Source organism: Astatotilapia calliptera, chromosome 10, assembly GCF_900246225.1.
Source record: "Astatotilapia calliptera chromosome 10, fAstCal1.2, whole genome shotgun sequence".
Taxonomy (NCBI): domain Eukaryota; kingdom Metazoa; phylum Chordata; class Actinopteri; order Cichliformes; family Cichlidae; genus Astatotilapia; species Astatotilapia calliptera.
Window position 1 is genome coordinate 13,135,025 of NC_039311.1, and position 24,344 is coordinate 13,159,368.

The 24,344-nt window shown below is 43.0% G+C and overlaps 3 protein-coding genes across 8 annotated transcripts in view; 1 reads left to right on the forward strand and 2 right to left on the reverse strand.

Annotated features, from left to right (window-relative positions):
- Positions 1-24: 24 nt before the first annotated feature.
- On the reverse strand, positions 25-2,776 carry LOC113031019 (zinc finger protein 260). Its single transcript, XM_026182853.1, has 2 exons — positions 1,448-2,776; positions 25-1,368 (listed from the first exon to the last, which is right to left on the reverse strand). Exons 1-2 carry the CDS (start codon positions 2,154-2,156, stop codon positions 416-418), a joined length of 1,662 nt encoding a protein of 553 aa, XP_026038638.1. The 5' UTR covers positions 2,157-2,776; the 3' UTR covers positions 25-415.
- Positions 2,777-5,581: 2,805 nt separating this feature from the next.
- On the forward strand, positions 5,582-9,116 carry LOC113030469 (LRRN4 C-terminal-like protein). The gene is made up of 2 exons (XM_026181964.1): positions 5,582-6,774; positions 7,516-9,116. The coding sequence occupies exon 2, from the start codon at positions 7,529-7,531 to the stop codon at positions 8,243-8,245; it is 717 nt and encodes a 238-aa protein (XP_026037749.1). The 5' UTR covers positions 5,582-6,774; positions 7,516-7,528; the 3' UTR covers positions 8,246-9,116.
- An 11,192-nt stretch (positions 9,117-20,308) lies between these two features.
- The window catches only part of klhl13 (kelch-like family member 13), a 43,672-nt gene continuing 39,636 nt past the window's right edge, over positions 20,309-24,344 (reverse strand). For all 6 annotated transcript variants that reach the window (XM_026182836.1, XM_026182834.1, XM_026182837.1 and 3 more), the window contains one exon: positions 20,309-21,434. In XM_026182836.1, the coding sequence (XP_026038621.1) occupies positions 20,947-21,434 (488 nt within the window). In that variant the 3' untranslated portion in view covers positions 20,309-20,946. The remainder of the gene's footprint in view (positions 21,435-24,344) is intronic.

Sequence of the window (24,344 nt, forward strand, 5' to 3'; positions counted from 1 at the left end):
AAAGTTTTTTTTAAATATTCTTCCTTTTTTTTTTTTCTTTTTTTTTTTTTTTTTACATTTTTTGGCTTGTGCCCACATCTGCAATAAATTTCCCAAATTATTGCCAGAAAGTTTGCAATCCAGCAACTTCCCGGAATCTGTACACTACCTGCACTGCTCCATAAACATCTGTATGAAAGAACAGCTGCTGCTGAAGAATGTACCGTGGTAATTTAAAACTAAGCTTCACATCTAAAAGTGTAACACTTTAATATCTTGGACAAACTAAGCTCCAAGGCTCTGGTTATATGTAGCCTGGTTCATCACCCTAACACTGCGGAGTGAAGGTGACCTCGTGGTCCATCAAACTACACAAACACATCAGTCTGTGCTTTTTTTAAAAACACCAACAGCGAGGCACCTCTTTAACCTCCACCTAGACACAGTCTACAACTGAGCTGTCATCCTCCTCAGCTCCCCACTCCCCAAACCTCATCTGCGGAGACGGAGCTGCTGGATGGAGGTTATTAATGTCGTCCATGGCGTCTGGGTCGGCGTCTTCATTGGTGCCGATTCCCATGTGACCGCCTTCCTCGCGGTGCGTGCGGATGTGTTTCCGCAGAGCCGCAGGCTCTTTGAAAGTGCGGTTGCAGAAAGGGCAGCAGCACGGCCTCTCTCCGGTGTGGATCAGCTGGTGGTGTTTCAGGTGCTGCAGGCGACTGAGCCGCTTCCCGCAGATGGCACACACGTAGGGCTTCTCCCCCGTGTGGGTGCGCCGATGTTTACGCAGACCATCCAGGTGGCGGAAGCAATTTCCGCACTCTGAGCAAGAGTACGGCTTCTCCCCCGTGTGTATGCGCAGGTGGGTTTTAAGCGCCCCTGACTCGCGGAACCGACGGCCGCAGACTCCACACGGGTATGGCTTCTCGCCTGTGTGGATGCGGATGTGCTTCTTCAAGCTGGAGATCAGACGGAAGGTCTTTCCGCACTCCAAGCAGTGGTGAGGCCGATCTCCAGGGGGCTCGACCACTGCCGTGTCAGGAGCTGATGGTCCTGCAGAGTCATCAGCTCCGCCCGATGAAGCGCTGTCACCTCTTCCTGCTCCAGGAGTCCTAGCTAACTGTTTCTGTCCATTAAGTCCGCCCAAGGCACTACTGCATTCACGCATGGGTCTTTGGTGACGCAGTGGGTGAGGGAAAGATCGCTGGGAACCTGCCTCTCCTCCAACTTGACCGTAGCCAAGATCTCCCACGTTATGTGACGACCGTTCTCCGTCCCCCGTCGCTATGCTGTCCTTCCTGTTGGGTTGAGTGGAGCCTGAAGCTGGTCCCTGCTCCTCTTTAATCTCAAATCTGGACGCTCCACCAGGTCCCTGAGACTGCCTCTCGTCTATAGACAAAAATAAAACATGTACATCATTACCATGTTTGAACACAGTCATCAATCTTTGCAAAAGCTCCACACTCACCTGGTCGGCCAGAATCGGAGCACATATGAGATGCATTGGATGTGAAGGAGTCCAGAGCGTGGTTGGTCACAGAGCCATCTGGCTGGATTGAAAGCTGGCACATTTTGTACTCATCTCTTGGTTCAAACCCATGAAGTGACTCATCCACAGAGCCACCAAGACCCAAGTCGACACCCGCTCCATTCACGTTTCTGGGGTTCTGGTGGTCCCTGTCCAAAGTCATGGAAGCCATGGAAGACAGCGGCGGGGCAAACACTGACTGACTGATTGACTGAGGGCCCGTGTAGGACACCTGAAGCTGATCTATGAGCTTCTGAGCACTGCACAGGCACTCCTGCAGGGTCTTCAGCTCCCTCTCAGACACTTCCAGGCGCACTTTGAGCCTTTCGTTCTCCTGCTCCTTATGCAGCAACTCCTGCTGAGTCTCATTGAGCACTAGCACCACTTCCCCGAGCAGAGTGTCCACTGCTGCGGACATGGCGGTTTGGATGGTCGGGGCGAGACGCGATTTGAGCGACGTTACAGTCACACTGCCCTGCGAGCCTCCGTATCCACCCTTGTCGGCTTTGCGATCGTAACAGGACTCAATCCTGTCGGGGATGCTAACAGCGCTTTGTTTGCGGTTCCCACTGTGGAGCGAGCTGCTGCCGCTGTTTGACGGAGAGGAGGAATCCATGCTTCCAGCATAGCCCGTCCTCCTGGAAGTCATTATTATTATAATGCAGTTAGCTAGCTGGTATTCAGTCAGCTAACGTTTACACGCCGTGCTCCTGAAAACAGCTCACAAATATGAGCACCAAGAGAGGGGAAACTCTGCGGGTTTTGTTGCTTTACTGTGTGAGAGCAATGACTGTCAATGACTACATGCGCCTCATTAGCTGTTTAACTGGCGCTGCCGACAAAAACAATGTAGGTAACTCTCCGCTGGGCCTGGCTCTGGCCCGCTCTCTGCAGGAGTAACAAGGCCAGACGGCAGAGGACCACTGCTAACGCTGCGGCCCCGATGGAGAGGTGTGCTGCCGCTCTTTAGCTGTCCTAATAAAGTCTACGAGTTATTGTTCAAAACACGTCCACTCTGCACAGCGACTCACCCATCTCCTGCCTCCGTCTGCAGCGACTGTAAGCGCAGGCCCGTCGCGTGTTTGTGACGTCAGAATATGGGGGCTCGTTTTACCCAGGGTAGGGACTCGCAGGAGGTTCTGCGCACCTAGTGACTTATCTTGCTTTAATCTCACAAAACATTCGAGTTTAGACACGTCCCAGTTCGTACATTTTTTTCTTTCGTTTTCTACTTCTACCCTGAACTACAGCTACAAAAATGAATATCAGATTCATGTTTTGGGGAGTACTTTTTAAAATATGTTCTTCAGTGAAATAGAAAAAATCCCTGTAAGTTCTTCTAATTTTTTAAACACCCAACTGGCCACAGTTTTGTCAGCACTTTTGGCAAAGTTTTATGGGCAGAACTTTGTTCTACCAGAAACTGGATTTGAAGAATTCAAGTTACAATTTAGATTCAATCCGAGGAATTCAAATTCGAATTTAACTTATTCAAATTCAGTTTCTGATGGCACAATGTTCTGCCCATACTTTTAACCGTTCTTTTTCCAGGTTGGTTAAGAATGTACAGCATCTGTAATGACTGTAAAAAAACACGTATTGGTGGCACAAGTTTCATTTTATTTTGGATTCTAAGCCACACAGCCTCAAAAGTATACATACAGAATATACACACACACACACACACTCACTAATATTTGGTTAAATATCTCTTAGCAAGTTGCACCTCAACCATTTCAGTAACCATGAAGAAGCTTCTGGGATAATTCTGGCTGTATGTTTGAAGAATATTATTGTTAAAATAGGTAGAGTTCACTTAAATTGGTTTGGTTTCCTAGTATGGTCCAGACTATTAAGCCTAGCTTTTAATCCTGACTTTGGGAAGGCCATCCAAGAAGTTCAATGTTAGCTTCTTTATCCATTCAAAACCTCTCTTAATGTGTGTTTGGGGTCATTGTCCTGCTGATTTAAAGTGAAGTTAAATAATGTGGAGGTAGTAGTAGTCCTACACATTGTGCTCACATTTAGGCATCCAATACCTAACCTGTCATTGTGGCCAAATGTCTTTGTGCCTTCTGTCCATAAAAGTTTTCACCAGAAGGCATTTGGATTGTCCAGTTAGGTAGCTGCCTGGGACTTTCCGGAACATCTGAACATATTTCCTTTCAACTGAGGGTGACAGTTTGAGTCTTCTTGTTTGGGGCGATCGTGGCTCAAGAGTTGGGATTTCGCCTTGTATTCCGAAGGTTGCCAGTTTGAGCCCCGGCTTGGACAGTCTCGGTCGTTGTGTCCTTGGGCAAGACACTTCACCCGTTGCCTACTAGTGGTGGTCACGAGGGCCCAGTGGCGCCAGTGTCCGGCAGCCTCTGTCAGTGCGCCCCAGGGCAGCTGTGGCTACAGTGTAGCTTGCCATCACCTGTGTGTGGATGACTGGATGTGTAAAGCGCTTTGGGGTCCTTAGGGACCAGTAAAGCGCTATACAAATACAGCCCATTTACCATTTAATGAAACTTTTAGTCTGCCTGGTGGTTTCTGGAGCAACTAGAGCGAAAAGTGTTTGTTAAAGTGTAATGGACAAGTGTATCCTGATTTACAGCCTTAATCCCATGTTTCAGGGTGAAATTGGCTCCACAATTCCTGGCAGTACAGCAGCCATTTGATGAGGAGAAAAAAATAATAGATACAAGTAGCGCTCACAGTCTGAAGTACGCCCAGGTCACCGACCTCTTGGTCAGGCTGACCCTGTGGAGAAAACATCTGCAGTCTGCTCCAGGCGAAGCTTCACAGAACCACTAAAGGTCCACTAAATCTGAGGAAACTGGCCAAAAGCACCATGAACTTTATGTTTTGCAGATGTCAGTGCAATCCATCATGCACACTAATTAATGTCAAATCCACCCATTGCAGTTACGGCCCACACAGAACAAATCTGCTGTAATCAAGATTTTTTGTGTGTTCCCTCTAAAAATTTTTTTTAGAGACACAGGCTGATGAATGAGCCAGATAAGAACCTGGACGTTGCTTTACAATCGGACCGGCTCCTCTCAGACACGAACACCCTCAGGACTTCAGCATATGTTCCTTTTTATATTAATACTGGTTGTTCACAAAGATTGTGTGAACTATCGGGACAATTTCCACTTACTGTTTTCTTTTCCTGTAGGCCGTGGAAAAAACTGTAAATGGTTTACGTGACCACATGTGGAAAGAAGGCAAGCACCATTATTAACCATACCAAGATCTCCTGTGGAGATCTGTTCCAGATATAACAGGACCTTGGAGTATTTGTTTGTGCTGCTTTAGTTTCATATATAAGAATAATCAATTCCTTATAGAGTCATTTCTGATGAGGAAAGCAGACCTATCCCCAGCCGCGGGCAGTGTTTTTTAAAAGGAAAAACTGATGTGATCTGTGGCAAATAAAAAAGGGTAGACCATTTCAGGATTATGCAACAACCCATTTAACAGTTACCATCTGCTGGGATTTGTGTCACTTCGGGGAAACGTTTCTTACTCAGGGACTTTACATTTGTCATATTGCCTGTCACACCCTCTCTGCTTTCATTAAATTCTAAAGACAGTTAAATGTTTTATTGACTTATTGTGAATAAAATCCCCCTTACTTTGTTATAGAGGATATAACTTAACAGTATAATACTATCAGCTCTTTAGCTGCCATCACACTGAGTCACATGATGTGATGCCGTCACATGATTCAGTATTTGTATTACACAGAAATAAAAAGTCAGCGTCAAGACTGTGCAACCACCCTGAAGATGAATGTTGTCTGGGTGTGATGAACCCCGTCCAAGCCAGAGAGGTCAGTTTTTTGTTTAACACTGATTTGACCCACTCAAACACCGGAAGCCAGACTGCACAGTCACAGCAATGAAAATGCAAACCATGACTTAGACTATACCCATTTATTAATTACTTGAACGTAAACATTTACACACTAACGAGCTTCTGGGCCCAACAAAGTAAAACAAAAAACAAACCCCAAAACATAAAGTTAACGTACTTTATTATACAATAAGTGAACAGTTTCCTGTATTTTCATAGAAATTTGTTACAGTGTGTGAAATGAAGTATGGAGGAAAACTGACGCAGGCTTCGCAGTATTGAACTCGGATATAATAACAACACACGCTGCACAATATAAACAGAGCATTACTCAGAAGCATCCTGGATGCAGATATATATATACGTGCCCCCTTCACACCCACACGCTCTCCTATATATCCAAAAACATGTTCACACATCCACAGATAGAAGCGAGAAGCGACAAACACTTATACCGCACCTGATAATGATATAGGAAATAAAACTTTTAATTCATCCATCTGGTGTCTGCTGAATAACGGCAGGAACGATGTATTTGGGTATTTGAGCGGGATTGTGACTCATTCAGCGCATCAGTTTTCAACAGACTTTATCTGAGCTGTAGGTATCCCTCAGGTACAGGACGGTGTGCTTTGTGTTTTTCTGTGACTTTAGCTCAAAAGCAGGGCAGAGATATGAGAGAACAGTTGGGTTTAAAGCCACGTGAAGTTTTTAACAGGTAACAAAAAATAATCTCATACAACTGGCTTTTGACATCCACCACGTTTTCTACTCAATTTATTTTATGCTTTCATTTTTTTCTTCAAGGAGAAATAAGTACATACGTTACAAATGATTCCCAGCACAGGTCCGGTCTGTTTCCTTATTAGTAATTCGGTGAACAGCTGCTAAACAGTTTCCTCTATTTGACTCTGGAGCTGTTTCAATGGAAGTCACAGTCTACGTGTAGCCACTACGTGTATGCCAATGATGAAAAACATTTAGATGAATCAAAGCTAGAGCTTTCCAGTCTTCTGTAAATCCCTTCTCCCCTAAAAGGGAAACGAGCCTTCATTAACAAATGAGACATGCTCTGAATAATGTGCTTGTTGTGAAAGAATGAGACAAAAATAAAAATGTGGTCACCAAATTAACCAGTGGTGATGTAACTAATAGCAGACTATAGTATTTCTCCACTAAATGGCGTGCACAGCTGCTCACTCACAGACACATCACTAAACAATTTGGCAAAGAGGGAGGTGGAGCTGGTGCAGAAGCCAAAGCATAAGGAATAAGGGAGGACAGAAAGAAGGAGGCGATTGTTGGGCAGAAGGAAAACATATAAAGAGGGGGAGACCACACCGGAGAGAGCAACTGGAAGAGAGGCGAGGAGAAAGAAGCTCATCGGTGTTCTGATAGCGTTTTCAAACTTCTCCGAGAAACAGGTAAATGGATATCTTTTTATTACACAGTTTCAGTGAGTAGCGTTAAGCTGCAAGTTGCCAAAACAGCTTGCATAAAGTAGATTAGTATTCAATGGGGGCTCCTACTCCGTTCACCGCACTGAGATTTTTGAATGGCCCCATTGTTAGGTTGCTATGCAAGTTCACCACACAGCATATTTCAGGTACGCTCGTGTGGATTCTCAAGAAGCAGCAGCTTTCCTGTAACTAGATACAGCTGACAAGCCTGCGCTGATTCCTGGCGTGCAGGCATTTGAACCCTCTTGTGCAATAGGCCAGTGGAATGCTAAAGTGGAGTGTGGAACCTCCAAGTCTTAACAAATGAGGACTATTACTTGCAGTTTGATATACAACACTAGACATCATTTATAAACACTTTGCAGAGCACTCAATTTCAGCTACTTAGGTGTCGGCATTTTGTCATTTTGCCTATTTGAAAGCTATGTGGGCTGGGAAAAAGTTTTGATTTTGACCGATTTATTTTCCCACTGAAAATAGCGCTTTATTCAAGTCAGTTGATTCATTCGAAACGGTCCTTTGCCTCTGCAGGTAGATCATCTCCAAAAGACACAGAATCAGGGGGAAATATGTTCTCATTCTGGCTCTTTCATACAAGAGACAAAGCAACTGACTTACTAAATGTACACACAGTTAGAAGCCCGAGGGGCTTAAAAACAGATTCTAAAATATTCTGATGGAATTCTACTTTTTTATGTTTTCCAGTACAACGGCTGCCATGAGGGACCTTACTTTCCCACTCGGGATCATATGCCTGCTTTTCATCAGAGGTTACTGCCCCCTGCCTATGAGCTCAGAAGGGATGCATCCCATGGGAATTCACGGCCCATACGCACACTCAGACAAGGATTCTCTTGTTGACGATGAGGATTACAGTCGATATGAAGATACAACCACTAGATCATCCAAGACGTTGATTCCAAGTAGAGGGACCCTTAAGCAGTGTGACTATGATCCCTGTCTTGAAGGCCAGATCTCCTGTTTTGAGCTTGCAGCCTCCTCTAACTGCTTGTGTCCGGGGTTCACTTTAAATAATGTGCCCCCAGAAGCGCCCAAACTAAGCTCAGTATCCTGGAACGGGTCCGAAGTTGTACTTCAGTGGTGCACACCTTATTCATTCGTCACAGCCTATGTTGTGACTGTCGGAGGGCAGGAGAGGCAGAAGTTTGAGGAGGACCGGAGAAGCGGAGGAGTGGGCGAAGTTGGCAACATAGCAGAAGTTTGCGTGGTGGCCGTGAATGATGCCGGAGCCAGCGAAGGATCTTGTATGATGTACCATCCCAGAGATAACAGCCTGCCTTTGACAGCAGGGCTCATCGGGGGAGCCCTGGGCTTCCTGCTGCTCCTCTTGCTGGCCGTCCTGCTGTGGAGGCACAAGAGGCAAAGGAAACAGGAGGCCACCATCTCCATGCACAACACAGCTGAGACGAGGTGAACAGGAAGCACCGCAAGACTGGACACTCGTCGAGAGAAGTCTGTGCTCTGAGACTCTTCTGCATTATTGCAGTTAGCTATGAAAACACGATAACATCTGAGGTTTCCTGCACCACGAGGCTTTCTCAAAACAAGAGGAAGCAGCGATGTATTCATTTCACATGAATACATCCAACTGGTTATGCTCATCGCCTGATACCTCCATCCTGAAAACCCCTCGGTGCGAGAAAGTCCCACATCCACAACAAATGCATAAAATTACTCGCAGAATTCATTACTTGCAAATTATATTTTTTTTTCCCAGAAATGAAACCCTGAAGACAAACATCAAGGAAAACATCCCAGCATGTGGTCCCTGCTTTCAACTTGCTTAGCTGAGCAGCACAGTGTGTAACTGCTAATAGTGGGGTAAAAATATTTGAAGCTTACATGATAAAAGTTTTAAAAGCGCCACTATGGTGCTCCACGACTTTATTACTTGACAGAAGTGTATCTTTCCTAATCTTCTGTGCAAATTAGAGGTTTCTTGGAGTAGTGTTTACAAAATAGTGACGTGTATTAAAGTGTTAATAGCATAAAGCACAAGTAAAATGACAACAAGCACAAATTCTGTTTGAAAGAGTACAGCAGAAGGCATAAGAGATGGTAGCAAAGGTTCAAATGGCACTATAATTTTTATATAATATAATTAGGGTTTGTTTGCTGTTGAGCTCTGTGATGGGATGGCGATCTCTCTGGGCTGTACCGCCTCCTCTGCTCTATGAGGGCTGAGGAAGGCTCCCCCAGGAAAGGAAAAAGATGCTGTCACTTACTGTTGTAGACATCAGCCTACCTTTCTGACATGTCTCCCCAATGTGATGTTGTGTAAAGTTGGTCAGAAGGTTCCTTTGTGAGTGCGCATGCGCCATTAGCGTGCTGCCTGCTGTAACCCCTAATTTCCCTCGGGATGAATAAAGTATTCTGATTCTGATTCTGATCAAAGCAAGCTGTAATGAAATCTTTTCATTGAAACTCTCTGTGAGAGCTCCTCGTGTAATGGAAGTAATTAAAGCGTGAATGGATCGATTGTTGGAAACTGACTTAAACTGTATTTATTACAATTGTGTTCTTTTTTCGCCTCTGGACGTTAAATGTGTTTGATTGACCACTTTTGCTCGAGCCTGACTATTAAAATTAAGTAAAACGTCGCCTTAGTCACCACCGCTGTGTCGAAACGTGTCATTTTGTATCATCTTTTACTTGGTAGGATGGGTGTGCTTTTCCATCTGTCTTATTGACGGAAGTTATGTCAGCGCCCTGGACGAGCACCAGTGTTCGATGATGTTTTTTCCAGCTGTCACACAATCGCTTTTTCAGAGGGATATGGATTTTGCGAGGGCTGTCTCATCCCATCTGAGACTTCCCGTCACGCCGCATCGGGCTGATGAGAAGCTTGAGGCTTTTTTTTTCTCTCTGCCATGATGAGAAGAAAGTCCAAAATTTTAATCCCCCCCCTCAGTTTATCTCATGTTCAGGCCTCCATCTGCGTTTCTAGCAGCAATGTTATAATTCCCTTTTGCTCCGGCTGCTACCATGGAGTTGTTCCACAGCCCTTGGCATGGCGTCTTTCTTATTCCAACTTGACTGCACAACTTACACCACAGAGCGCAGCATCGAAGTCATCTAACATCTGTAATTTGGAAACACAACAGACTGCTCGTTTGAGTGGCTCAAATGGCCTCAAGATGTTTGCTTTTATGACACACATTGCTGTCACTGTCAGACTGGGAGGGAAATATCTGCATGAATGGGCCGCTTTGAGATGAAACCCAAAAAAACACGAGCTGGCAGCAGCCTGTTTAAAATAGAAAGAGACGTTCTGTGCTCAAAGCAAATGCAGAACACAAGAAACTTTGAAACCAGTAACAGACAGTTCACACCGTTTCTGCGATGGCTGCAGAACAGAAGAAGAACATGAAAAATACATTAGTATCTTATTTCAACATGCACACGGCTCGATTTATTTCAAAGTACACTACTTTTTCAAACCCTGAAAATGTTTTTGAATTTTTGATGAAATCAAAATTTAGCCCGTGAACGAGTGCCGAATCCAGTAAAGTTCTAAGAAGAAGAAAATGAAATAAGGTTGTGTACAGCCCCCCGTGGTCAAGTATAAACGCTTCTGAGTCCTTTGATGTTTAAAATGAAAAGGCTACAGATCTATAATGCCAATAAAAGACATAAAGTGTGACTTTATGTCTTTTCCTCTTCAAGAGACTTCCAAGATCTTGTATGGAAGTATAAAACATCCGTATTAAAGGCGAGTAAAGTTTCAACAACTAATAAAAAATGATATTTGAATTAGATTTGCAAAATTCTAAATCTAAACAATCAGAATGAATTTACATGGTTTGAAGTCTTCACTTTGAAAATTCGAGGGTTTTTTCCAAGCAAATTCATTTTTATACTTAATTTTAATTTATTTTAATACTGAGCATCTGATCTGCTGAATCTGTGAACTATTAGAAGAAGAAAAAACCCAAAACACAATAAAATAAAGTCAAGATTTTGCTTTTATACCTGCGTTTACACCTGCAGCTGATCCAAAACAAGTCAGAGCTATTTTCTGTAAGAAGTATTCTTTAGCTGTGGTGTTACAATCAGGCATTTACATGAAATTTGTTTTTTCAATAAACGTTTATGATCTCCAGCTCTGAGGAAATGACTTAATAACTAACTACATAAAGGCTCAATTGGGACCTAGATGATGCACAGACTGTTCTGTTCTCTGCTAATCATTTGCTAATGTGAATATTTTGAGGCTCCTGATATATGACTCTCCCGCGTTTTGCAGAGCGCATTTTGAAGCTCTGTACAGCACGTCCCAGGGAGACGCAGCGCCTCTCCAAACAGATTTTGGATTTTACTTGAATAAAGTGGAAGATTATCTGGAAGAAAAACAGATGTGAGGTGCATTTTCCGTGCTGCAGAGCTGCTTCTCAATCTTCAATTTTTAGATGCAATGGTGTCTTGGTATTTTGTTTTGTTTTTTGTTGGCAACAGGAGGGAAATGTTGGAGTGAGGTTAGGAGCACTGGAATGTGCTGACAGATGCTACTCACTTTAGAAGAGTCATGCTGAATCATAGAAATCTCATTCAGTGATCCGGTGAGTCATTTTCTGGTAAAGAGGTAAGATATAAAGAAGTGAATCAGCTTCACTGACTGTGTCAACAAGAAGCTTCGTCTCTACCTGACACCTCTGTTACTGTAACCACATTAGTAACCACATTAGTAACCAGCAGACAGAACGAGTGTTTGTTTGGTCTGTGAACTGATGCTTAACACGTTTACGTCGGGGTTTATGAAGTTTGGGATTTTACCCAAAAGTCTGATGTTATGTTATGTTGCTAATGATATTGCAATGTTTAGAAGCGCAGAGTTGCGAAATAGCTCACAAATCAAGCCGTTGCTTCTCACAGTGGAGCAGACACAATGTCGTAATCCAGGACTGCCATTAGTGTCATTCAGTATCCACGACCATTTCTGCATCAGGGACAGATTTGATTTAGTCATTTGATTTGTGCTGATATGACACAAAATTTACACTCACCGGCCACTTCACTGTTTGTTAACACAAATATCTAATCAGACAAAAATGTGACAGCAGCTTAATGCGTTTAAGAATGAAGTCATGGTCAAGACATCCTGCTGAAGTTCAAACTGAGCTTCAGAATGGGGAAGAAAGGTGATTTAACTTTGAATGTCTCATGATTAACCCTCTCAAGGCAGGCGTTGCCGATTTGCAACAGTTAAAAACTAACAACCTGATTACCCCACATACATATTTTATGATTTTTCTTTACTCAGAAGTACCACTGCAGGACTTGGTTGTGCATTAGCAACAAAAAGTTTAATTTGAGCCTGAGAGGGTAATGGCCAAACAGACTGGTCTGAATATTTCTACTCCTCATCTATTGGATTTTCCCATAAAACCATCTCTGGGGTTTACAGAGAATGATCCCAAAGAGAGACAACATTCCTTGACTGGCAGTTCTTTGGGGGGAAACATGTTGTCGATGCCAAAGGTCAGAGAAGAATGGCCAGACTGCTCTGAGCTGATAGGAAGGGAACAGTGAGTCATTACAACCGAGACATGCAGGAGAGCATCTCTGAAGACATGACACAACATTAAAGCTGATACGGTTTACAGTAAGCAGAAGACCACACCAGGTGACACGCCTGTAAAAAACAGGGGCTCATCAAGACTGGAAAAAGCTTGTCTGCTCTGATGAGTCTATATTTCTGCTGCGTCATTCAGATGGTAGTCAGAATTTGTCATAAATAACGTGGAAGCATGGATCCATCATTCATTTAACTTTTAACCGACGTTAGGCTTGGAGAAGTAAATGTATCGCCTAGAAATGGTCAGAAAGAAGAGGCCTGTCTGCTTAAATGGGCAAAGACTCAAAGTTGCATACCTGTAATTAGAAACATGCCTACCAAGTGGCATTGCATTAGGCCCAGTGCTGATTGGAAACAACATGAGATAAAACAGATTCCTCGAGGTCGAGTCACCTCCGCTCAAACACTGTGAGCACACAAGTCAAAACAACACCTGCAAAACTAGAGGAGGAAGGATCCTTAAAGGTCAAATGAAAGCTGAATAATCACTTGTGCTGTTTTCTCAAGTTTCACTCTCATCTATGTCGTTTCCCGATCCATCAAGCAGCTGTTTTCATCACCGTACGGGACGCGCACCACTGCGCAAAAACTGTCAGGGTGAATATCACGTCAAATAAACCGACGACGTGAAAACGACAGATACAGGAGCTGCTGCAGTTGAGCTTAACCTTCAGTAATGTAGCAGAAAACAGGACAAAGGGGGCCGAACATGATAACTGCCAGTCGGATTTGACCTTTTATTTGGCAGCTGCTTTGGCAAAAAACAGATTCTTCTTTCAGTAATTTCTCTGCTTCTCGCATTGCGACGGCACCACAGAGAATAAGGACTGATCAATTCATGATTTGATCTTTCTGCTGATTGTGCTGCAGCACGTAGGTGAGGCTTTAAGAGGCTTTTCTGCAATGAAAATAATTGGAAGCTGTAATACTATATTCATCCCATAACATTATACAGGTTCCCATTCAAAACTGTCATTCACTTCCAGGCAGTTAACATTTGTGAAAAATTAATTTGCATTTGGCACTGGGGGAAAAAAAAAGAAAAAAAAAAAAAGCACTACGTATGTATAAATGTTATTATTAATATCAGTAGTTGTAATCCACCAGCAGGGGCACTAATGGTTGCTTTCTCTGTCCGCTGGGGTCAGGTTTTACAGGGCATAAAATGTTCAAAGTAGGTCAGACATCCATCAGTGCCCATTATTGGAAATGGTGCCAGAACACACACTGGTTTGATTTAAATGCAGAACTGGTCCTCCTCCCCTTTTAGTCTTTTAGGCACTTTGACGAGAGTACAATGAAGAAAATGAAAAGGGAAAATGAAAGGGTGTCAATCAAAAACCTCTTCCAAATGAGCTGGTTTAGTTTAGTCGAGTGTATAAGCAGCTTTTTAAATGGGGGGGGGGGGGGGGGGGGGGGGCTTCATCAGAGGAATCAGCGGGTCTAAGTGGGTGGTTGTGACAACTGATCTCCCCCTGCAGGCGTCCCATCCTGTTTACTTCCGTGTCTGTCTGTCTTGGCTACAACTGCAACCCTGTAAATAAAAAGATTACCTTTTGTCTCCAAGTGTCACTGGCAGGATGATGACGGGGGGAGGGGGGGGGGGGGGGGGGGGGTAAATGTATAGATGATGATATTTCCCTTTTTTGCAAATGGAAAAAAAACAAAGAGCAAGAGCACGAGTGGGACTTCCTTTGCATCATCCAGACATCTCTCCAAACAGGTTCAGCCCGAGTCTCATTTGCCTTCACTGGAAACCACTAGAGGTCATTATTGCAAAGAGCACTGCAGACATTAAAGCCACCTCTGGCATGCACTCAGTGATAATGTGCTGGAAATGGAAATTAGTTGTTCTTACAGGGATGAAAATGAGTTTGCAGTGGTAATCAGCTCAGACACATTTGTGCATCGCAGGGGGAGTTCGAGGAGAAGAGTTTGTGTTTGAAGAGGAAGCTTTCCATCACTGCTGCTTTCCTACCATTTTTATTTTTTTATTTATTTTTTTCTCGTATATTCAGTGTTTGACAGGCAGGTCAGCACTCCCCACTCTCAACCCCCCAGGAAAGCTCCGCCACAGCATGTCAAAAGATGTGGAGGAGGAGGAGAAAATGCCCCCCCCCAACACATCCCCGCCCCACTCCCCTTATTTTCTTGTATGAAGAGCTAGGGTAACCATGGCAACCTGGCATTATACAGGAGGAGCTGACGAGGTTGAGTCTGAGCTCAGCTTCGCGAGGAGGGTTATCAATCACTTTGGCATCGGCACTGTCACACATGCTCCCCTGCTCTGCTCCTCCACCCTTCATGTGACCTCGCAGGCTTTTCATCATAACCATTTCTTCATAACCATGTCCGGTTTGCCAAATGAAGTATATTTAGTCAAGTAATGTACAAGGGCACAGTTTTGACATACATCACATTTCAAAAGGTATTGCTGTGCTTTTCACAGAACACCATTTAATTGGACCAAACTTCGATAAAAAGCATACAACTGTATACACTCACGTCTGAAGATCAAACCGAGCATGGGAATGAGGAGAAGAGAGATTTAAGTGACTTTGAATGTGGCATGATTGTTGGTGCCAGACATGCAGGCCTGAGTATTTCAGAAAGTCCTCGTCTGCTCTGCTGGAGTTTTCCCACGCAAACATCTCCAGGGTTTACAGAGAGTCGTCCAAAAACCGTGATGAGCCTCGATTTGCTGTTGCTGAATGCTGCTACAGCCACATGGTAGGGTCAGAATTTGGTGTAAAAAACATGAAAGCATGGATGCATCCTGCTTGTATCAACAGTTTACACTGCTGGGAGTGTAATAGTGTGGAGGACCATTTAAGCACCACAGCCTACCCGAGTAGTGTTGCAGACCATGTCCGTCCCTTTATGACCACCCATCTCCTGATGGCTGCTTCCAGCAGGATAAAACCCCACGCCACAAAGCTCAAAGCACCACAAACTGCTTTCTTGAACATTTCAGCGAGCTGTCTCTACTCAAATACCTCCAGTCACCTGGTGGAAGCATTTTACTACAGAATACACTTTGACTGTAATACTTGCTAGTGTTTCTCATTTTTCATCAGGCTTATATTTTGCATTTCCCTCTTTGCTCTAGACAACTTTGCACTTTCTATTCTGTGAATTCTTGTGCAGGCACTGCTTCAACAAAGTACATATTGTCCAACCCTTGTTTTTAAATGTGCTCTATAAAAAGGTGACTTGACTCAACATTTCCCTTTACGCGTTCTTAAGATCTGAGTGCTTCTTCCTCCACTAGTGAACTTTCATCCTGTTTAAAAAAAAAAAAAAATCTTCATGCATTGGACCTTTATTATGAAAAATATGTTGCAAAAACCCCTAACCCTAACTGCAGGTCCCCAATATGACAATGCATACATGATAAATGACAATTATAGAATTCAAATATTTTACAAGCTTCAAATCTGCTGTGTCTATGTCAAAATGCCACAGCATGTGTTTTACAAATGTCAAAATAAATTACTAGAATGAGTCAAGCTGATTTTTTTTTCCAAGGCTTGCTTTCCTAAATAATCTTATCTTGTCGCAGTTTCTGGCTACAGTCAGGATACATTGCTTTGTATTGCCGGGTATGCTTTGAATGTTTGACCAGTAATTTGTTTTAATTGAGTTTGTAAAAAGCTTCATTTGGAGCTCAGGTGCAGAAAACCTGTAGGGAAGCTAACCGGGAGCTGTATTTAACCCATGCGAGGTCAAGTAGTTTTCCCAGAGCGGTTGAACTGTTCTAGATCCACGCTCTCTTCAGCTGGTCAAAGGGAAGAGACTTTTAAAGCAGTTTACCTGAGGCAAATGTGTGATAAATGCCAAAGAGGGTTAATTACAGTTTTTTTGTAGCCAAATTTTACACTTTAAAGCTCTAAGTGTGCAAACTCCACTGTTCTCTACAAAATTCCCAGTTTCATATTCTCTACTTTCTCCTGCCCGTTGTCAGGGGGGCACTGGAGCATATCCCCAGCATGCATGGATTGAAAGCAGGGAGGCACCTCGGAGAGGCTTCCTGTCAATCAAGTCTCCAGTCGACTTTTTGCATGTTCTCCCACAGCTCAGTCTTCACAGACGAGTCTGAAACCCGAGCACTAGTGCACCTTCACAAATGTCAGCACAGAAATATGACTTTTAAATACAAATGCAGTGAGGTGGTTCAGAGAGGCACATCATGCCCTGTCCTTTAGACGAAGGACAGAAGATCAAACTGAGGGAGAAACGATGTGCTTTTTTAAAGATGCAAGTCAGATCCCTACATACAATGTTTTACATGTGAGATACAACTGAGGCGAAATCTAGGACTGATACATGGCCAGATGTTGAACAAAACAAATCCCAATTAGGCCTACCCCTCCCATCTCTGCTATATTAAAAATACAGCCAGGGCAGGAACAAGCTCTGGAACAAGAGATGAATCAGGGACATGTTATTCAGGACACAGTCAGGGGGGATAGAGAGCTCAGGAGGAGCACAAGGACTTGACCTTTTGTGAATATTCATGATGAGGGAGAGAAGAGAGATGTAAATCTCTTTTTTTTTGGAGAGAAAAAACCTTTGTGGAGTCTAATAACAGAAGGCAGCTTGCAGTTCACTGCAAAAATAAATATATCTAGCAGGCGTAACATCCAGATATCTTGGCTGTCTGCCAGTCAGAAGGATCAATAGCCATTAACACCATCATGCATGCAGTCAGAGGACAGCAGGGATCTGTGGCTCTGCACACTATTTCATCATGACGGGAGGTGGATAGGCGCTTTGGTTACAGTAAAAAGCGCCCCACTCCTCGCAGCTGAGAGCGATGCTTTCTGACTGACAATGTCATCAGCGCTCAGTGTATGTAAACACATCCAGCAGCCTGGAGAATCTAGGTCATTTTCTAACTGGGATGAGATGAGGAGGAGGAGTCGTTGTCTGGAGACACACGGAGCCACAAATGTGTGCCGCGTTCATGTGTCAAGAGTCAGGTCGTAATCCACTCGCTCTTCTTTTATCTGCTTCATGAATCAAGAGAACATGCCTCCAGTGGCGAAGAAATCCACCGAGAAACACAGGTAGTGAAGCGGAGGGGAGGAGGAGGAGGAGGATGGGTGAACGCTTGTAATTTTTTGCTCCAGTTCTCTTTGGTTTAGCACCGAGGACACATTGTCCAATAATACCTAAATGTTCAGTCTTCAGAATACACAAAGCTCTGCATCATGCAATATTGACTGCGGCTTGCAAAAACACAATAGCGCGACCCATTCGAGAGGAATTACACGTTTAATGTGGATCATCGCTCATTGCATCACTGCACAGGCCATGGAGCGGTGATATTGGCTGGAGAAAATCCTGCCTTCTCCTGAATACAGTGGAACTAAATGGTGCTTGCATTGTTGTGCTCTAAGAGCTAATAATACATCAGGACCTGGTTTTCAACACAAACCTTACTAAGAGCACTTTCAGGAAGGAACTACTTTCTCCTTCACTAAACTACACCTGGTCATAATAGCAGAATGAAGCATACGTCTTTCCACAGTGAGAGCAGGATGTAAACATTATTGGTGGCTAATTGGGTTCACACACCGGCCAACACTATCCTGGCTGCTTTTAGGTAGGCGAATGTTTGGCAGATCCTGGAGCCCACCAGCTAGTCCTCATGTTCTCCAGACTTCATTATGTAGTAATACATGAGACACTGCTAAATTGCACCAAAAAGCTGTCCAGGATATCCTCCAGGATGCCATCCATAACCTCATCCCAGACATTGTCAGAGTGCATACAGGCATTATGATTGGTTCAGGCTGTGATTTCAATAACAATAACAAATCAATGATCTTGATTTTTGGTGTAATTTTGAATCCAACCATGAAAGCGTTGATGATTTTGGTTTTCCATTATGACCATTAAGTCATTTTGTTCTCAATAAATTACACAAATTTAAAGGCTGTAAAGATTTTCAACTTGAATGTTTTGTTCATAGAGATCCTATGTGTAATTTAAGTGGTGCCTTATTTTTTGCAGTAATATATTTTCAGTGTGTAGCTGCTATGTGAAAGAAATTTTTTTGGGATAAAACGGTCATCATAATAAGGTTAAACATCTATACTATAAAAATCTTTGAGGTTTTCTTGAGCCCTGAGGGATTATGAGCTAAATAGCTTGCTAACATTAGCTTGCTAACATTAGCTTGCTAACATTAGCTTGCTAACGTGCTTAAAAACTAGAAACTAAAACTAAACCATTTCAAACAATACAAACAAAACTGAAATAGGAAGATCCACTCAAGAAACTACAATTAATTAAAAACCAAAACTAATTAGGAAATAAAAAAAATAAAACTATAATAATTCTGATCCAGAAGAAATTATTTTACCATTTACACCGAGTGAATTACCAGTTGCTAGAATATACAGATAATAAAGTCCAGCATCAGCATGGCTTGAAAATTCTTTGCCTTTATACTTTCAGTTATTTGCTCCGACTGGCTAAGACTGCAAGCATAATAAAAAGAAAAGTACCACAGCATAACAACTAAAAGAAAGATTCTTTAGCTGACAAACTTACATAAACTCGTTATATCAGGGACATATTCAATTAGCAGAAAATGTTTCTTAGCAATCAAACTTTACACGATAGGAGGTGGATTAGGTTATTAGCCTTAAAGAGTCTCTCAGTCTAAATAATCACCCTTTTTCCCAGCATGCTAACTGAAGCGGTTATCATCTTATCTTACTACTTTCTACCTGCAGCATCACTCCATCCTCTTCTCTTTGCTCTCATTACTTCTCTCATATTCAGCGGATCCACAGGGTAAATGGTAACCAGTGTAAGGGTTATTTTCAGTTAAATGTCCAGGCAACAACGGCACTGAAGTCCTACTCCTGCAACCTCATCTAGCAGCTGTGCGCATCACATGTTTTGCTCCTCTGTGTATTCAGTGGCTTTCCATTAAAATGATTACAAAGTGCCTATTTTTAAAACTAGATGAATGATGCAGACTGTTACATTTAAAAAGGACTTCATAATAAGACTCTTTAGAGAAAAAAAAAAAAAAAAAAGCTTTTTGACGTGTGACATTAACATAACCCTCAAAAAAACACGACCAAGCTAAAATGTAGCTAATGAAACAAGACTGACCCGTTTAGCACATAAGAGCCTCAAAATGAAACATTAAAAAAAGGCACAAACGCATATCAATTCATAACATGTTAAAACAATCTAATTAAAAGACAGACCTATAGTAGATTATTGCTCTGGAAAACACAGAAACAGGCATTAAAATCTCAAATCTCAAGCACCATTGCAGCATCTCATTAAAGGGACATAATGGGACTATAATGAGGATTTAAAGCTCTGGAGCCAACTCACCTGATGATTACACAAACCTTTTGTTCCTAGTAACAGCTTGAAGCCGACGTCTCGGACACCATATGCTGCTATTAAGGCTTTAATGATCCGGGAGCAGGTGGGCAGATTGTGGGCGACATTACCGTCTGTCATGATGGCAGGAGAAGAGGTGACAGCGGTGGAATTGCCAAATTCCAGTTAACACTTGTCAGCAGTGTAGTTTGCATCACTGGGTGGACAGTGCTTCAACAGCGTGGCTCTAAAAAGAAAAATCACACTCTATGTCTGCGGTTATCCTTTACTGCATACAGTCCAGCTCTGCAGTATAAAAGCGAAGTCATCGTTCCCCACAAACAGACTGATTGATCTTTTCCTTCACGTCATTCACAGCTCATTCATTACAGACAAGTTTACAAAGCAACAAAGGAAGCCAACTCTCTCTCAGCTGATTAATGATCATGAATCCTGTATAAGAGATTTTAGATTCACTCAGACATCAAAATACGACCTGGATACGTGCAACTTCAAGCTGTAGCCAGTGAAGAGGACAATATTTGATTACTTTCAAAATTATGTTTATTAAATTTAGAAAACACCATTTTTGTTAACAGTTTCATACCAACAGCAGGAAAGAAGTGAAACTGCAAGAGAGACGAAGATGGGGCCTGGGCCAACCCCTGAGTTAAAAACCACTTGTCTTTCAAAAGCTCATCGGTCCCTATGCGTTTGCTGTCTGAGGAGGGCGTCACCTGCATCTAACCTGGCATAGACTAGAAGAGAGAGTCAGTGTGGTAGTCAACATCTCAAGGTAGAACACCAAAAGAAACGAGACATAAGAAAAGTCTGGACATCAGGTAGAAAAGTTGATTTGCAAAGTCACTTTTCAAGTGGAGGTTGTTTTTTTTGTTGTTGTTGTTTTTTTTCCTGCCAAAATATACCAAGTATGCAAAATTAACATGTAATTAGGTTGCCAAACCATGTTGGTATGTAGGTTTCATCACGCAGATGTGGGAGGCGGGGTTCTGCACAGCTTTAGGGGATGTGGACTTGGGGGGGTAATTTGGGATGCAGTACAGATGTTGTCCATAAAGGAAGTGCAAACAAAGTCTATAAGGTGTGTTTGTTGAGGGGGGCTGTCGGGGGGTGGGGAAGGGTTACGGGGGTATGAGCGGAGTAGGGCTCACCCCCTTTGCTCATCAAGGTGCTGAAAGCGGCGACTCTCTGGAGGGTGAGCCCGACATATCATCAGGGGGGAAAACTGTGAGTGTGCAGGCTCGGATCCCCCCCAGTGACTCGGGCAAGTCGAAAACTTTGTGCCATTCGTCTTTCTCGGGGTCGTACTTCTGTACTATTTCCACCATGCACCTATTGTTCCACGAGTAGCCGCCCACCACGTAAATCTTATTCTCAAACACGGCCACGCCCACGTCGCTCTGACCTCGCAACATGGCGGCGATAGGTGTCCACAAGTCGAGGGCGGGGGAGTAGTATTCGCAGCTGAGGACGTCGTCGTAGTCGCTGGTGCCCCTGAAATGATTGCCTCCGATCACGTAAAGACGGTCGCCCACCGTGCACATGCAGTGGAGGCCGCGAACTGTCGTCATGGGCGCTTTCTGAGTCCATTTATCGGCATCCGGGTCAAAGCACATCAGCTCCTTCTGAAAAGTGTCGTGAGTGATTCCACCTGCAGCAAGAAAAAAAATATAAAATGAAACAAGAGCATGGAAATTAGGGCTCAAGGCTCATTAGTTGGGAGAAGCTGTCACTCAGACAGATTAATGACTCGTTCGCTCAAGTCAGCCAACCTTTTTATTCATCTGGGCAATGTGGAGCATCAGCCAGCTCTGACGCTGGAAGGCCGCACATTAAAAAAAAAACAAAAAAAAAAACAAAAACAAAAAAAAAAAAAAGACCTCTGACTTCTCTTTGATCCCCTTTTTCCACACCTTCACTCGAACCCACCCGCCAATTTGCAGGCTAAACACTGATTTCACAAACCGAGGTGACATCAATAGCTTTTCAGCCTCTTTTCCACAACATGAAATAATGCTGATGAGGAGCGCTCAGTACAAAGTGGAACACCATTACAAAGCGTCCACGCATGCACGTGCATTCACGCAAACAGTCTGTAGACACCGCAACACACAATGCTGAGGGAAAGTGGGGAAGGAGGGAAAAAAACACAACCAAAAAAAAACAAAAAAACAGGACATGTCTACAGGGAAGGCTTAAAATAAAGAGGAACACAATCCCAGCATGCATTTGGGTGGAAGCCAGCCTACCCCTCCCCCCCAGGCAGATTGACTAGGAGCAAATGCAGTGAAGATTTGCAGAGCACGCCGAATACAGGCAGTATCCCTCTTTTCTTGCTGCCCAGTGATCGTGTGCTCGGTTTATTGTTCAGGCCTAAGCCGTCTATTCAGCTGCCATGACTCAGATCTCTGATGGAGCAACCCCTTAGCTGATCAGGTTCAAAGATGGCCTCACCATCCGTTTTCCTTATCCAAGTAGTCCACGGAGCAAATCAGCTATTAAAACCCTGACAAGAGAACAGTGCTGGAGTCAAAATAGCCTCCTTGTAATACCTCTCAAGGGAGTATGCTGCTATTTTGATTCAGTTCAATAGCTTTGGCCTTTCCCTAATACAATAATGTCTGATCAGTTTTCCAGTATCTTTGTCTAATCAGCGCCATTAGAGAGACACTAAGAGCAGACAAGATTTTGCCAAATTGATCCCAGCTCTGACAAACTTGCCGAGGAGCTTTTGCCCTTCCATAGGCAGCTTAGGGCAGACTGCGATATTGTTCATAATGTCTGCTACATATGCCCTTGTTTTACCACGCCAAAACATTTCCCTGCTCAGCCATGCAGATATAAAACAACTGCAGAGTCCCCTTGTAAAACCAGCAACCTGGTTGAATCAGTGCCAACATATGTGGGACTCACAGAAATGATGTGAAATAGACGGGGAGGTGGGGAGGGGGCTTAGCAGATTCCAAAAATACCCCATAATGAGTTAGAGAGCCCATATGTAACGATCTATGTATCCATGTATTGATTAGCGTTACTGCAGAGTGGTTTAAAATATATGTAGACTGACATTAACATACAAAAGGCAGCGCAGGCTTGATGAAACCAGTTTTTACTTTCTTCTCACTTTTCAGAGTGGCTTGAAGAATGGAGAGGTTTGCATTTATGGCCTCTGTGTCATGCAAAATACTTTCAGTCACTTGCGTTTCTCCATTGAGCATAATCACCCTCTTGAAGTCGTATTGTCAAGTTCATTTTACAGCCGTATGACATCTCACTCTGACTATTAGTCCCTGCAGGAATATGAGCTCTAAATGGCTCCCCTGTTCCCTCTATTCACTATTCCTGATAAAATAGACAGTTATTTACTCTTGAGGTGAGCAGCAAATTGAAATTTCAGACAGTTATGAGCCATTATGGGTCATCACTTCTGGGTTTTAAGTCATACAATGAAATTCAACACACTTTCTCTTAAGGTTTTAAGCAGAAGCCCCTTATTTTTTAAATTCACTTCATAACTCCACACAAAAAAGGCAGAGGAGCTACGCTGTAACCGTCTTAACCAACACCTCCATTATATCACGAGAGCAGCAACTATGTCAATACGACCAACATTTCATATGATTCAATGTGGAGCCATCACAGGACATCACCATTTGGAAACCTAATATTCGTGAGCACCGTCAGTTCTCTGCACTGAGCCCAAACAGACTTCAAATGCATGTTCAGCACAGATGAATCAAAGGTGTGAGGAATGATTAGCATAAATCTGTAAGTGTGAAAGACAGTGTTTTTAAATGATGTAGCGAGTTCAAACATACAAATACCTAGCAGACTGTCAGAAATAAGAAAAAATATGAAAAGGAATCTTTCTTAACCATCTTTCAAATGACCACTTTCAACTATTTCAATTTATCCAAACAACTTTGCAGGCCAGTACAAGCTTAGTGCAGAAATGTCACTATTAATGCAAAGAAATTAAATATAAACACACATGTAAGCTAAGAATCAAAAAGCACATTCAGCCCAGCAGATTTTTACACTAGAAAATATCCTGATCTGAAGGAAGCACGTCCATATATTGATCAGTTTTACTGCGAGACGGTTTAAAATAAATAGACACTGACATTAAAATAAAGAGGCTAGAAAGGGATGATGAAAGAAAATGAAAAATCTTGAGCTCCAATTTTTACCCTCTTCTCACTTTTCAAAGTAACCTGAAGAAAGAAGGTTTGCAGTACAGAACCATATCCATTTGAGATTACTGTCAGCTCTCACTGACATTAAATGCATGTTCAGCATAGATGAATTAAAGCGGAGAGTACTTTAGATTTTTAAAATATAAAATGATCAAATATAATCATCTTTAATGGAGGAAAAAAAATAAAAATAAAAATCTCAACCATGAGATTTACATCAACATTTTTTTCTTTACATAAAAACACCATTAGCAGACAACTAGCGAGTTGTGAAAACCTCAAAAATCCCCAGTCAGTGAAGCAACAATCACACACAAATCATCAGAACACTCGGAGAAAGTGTAATAGTAAAACCAAAGGGTCTT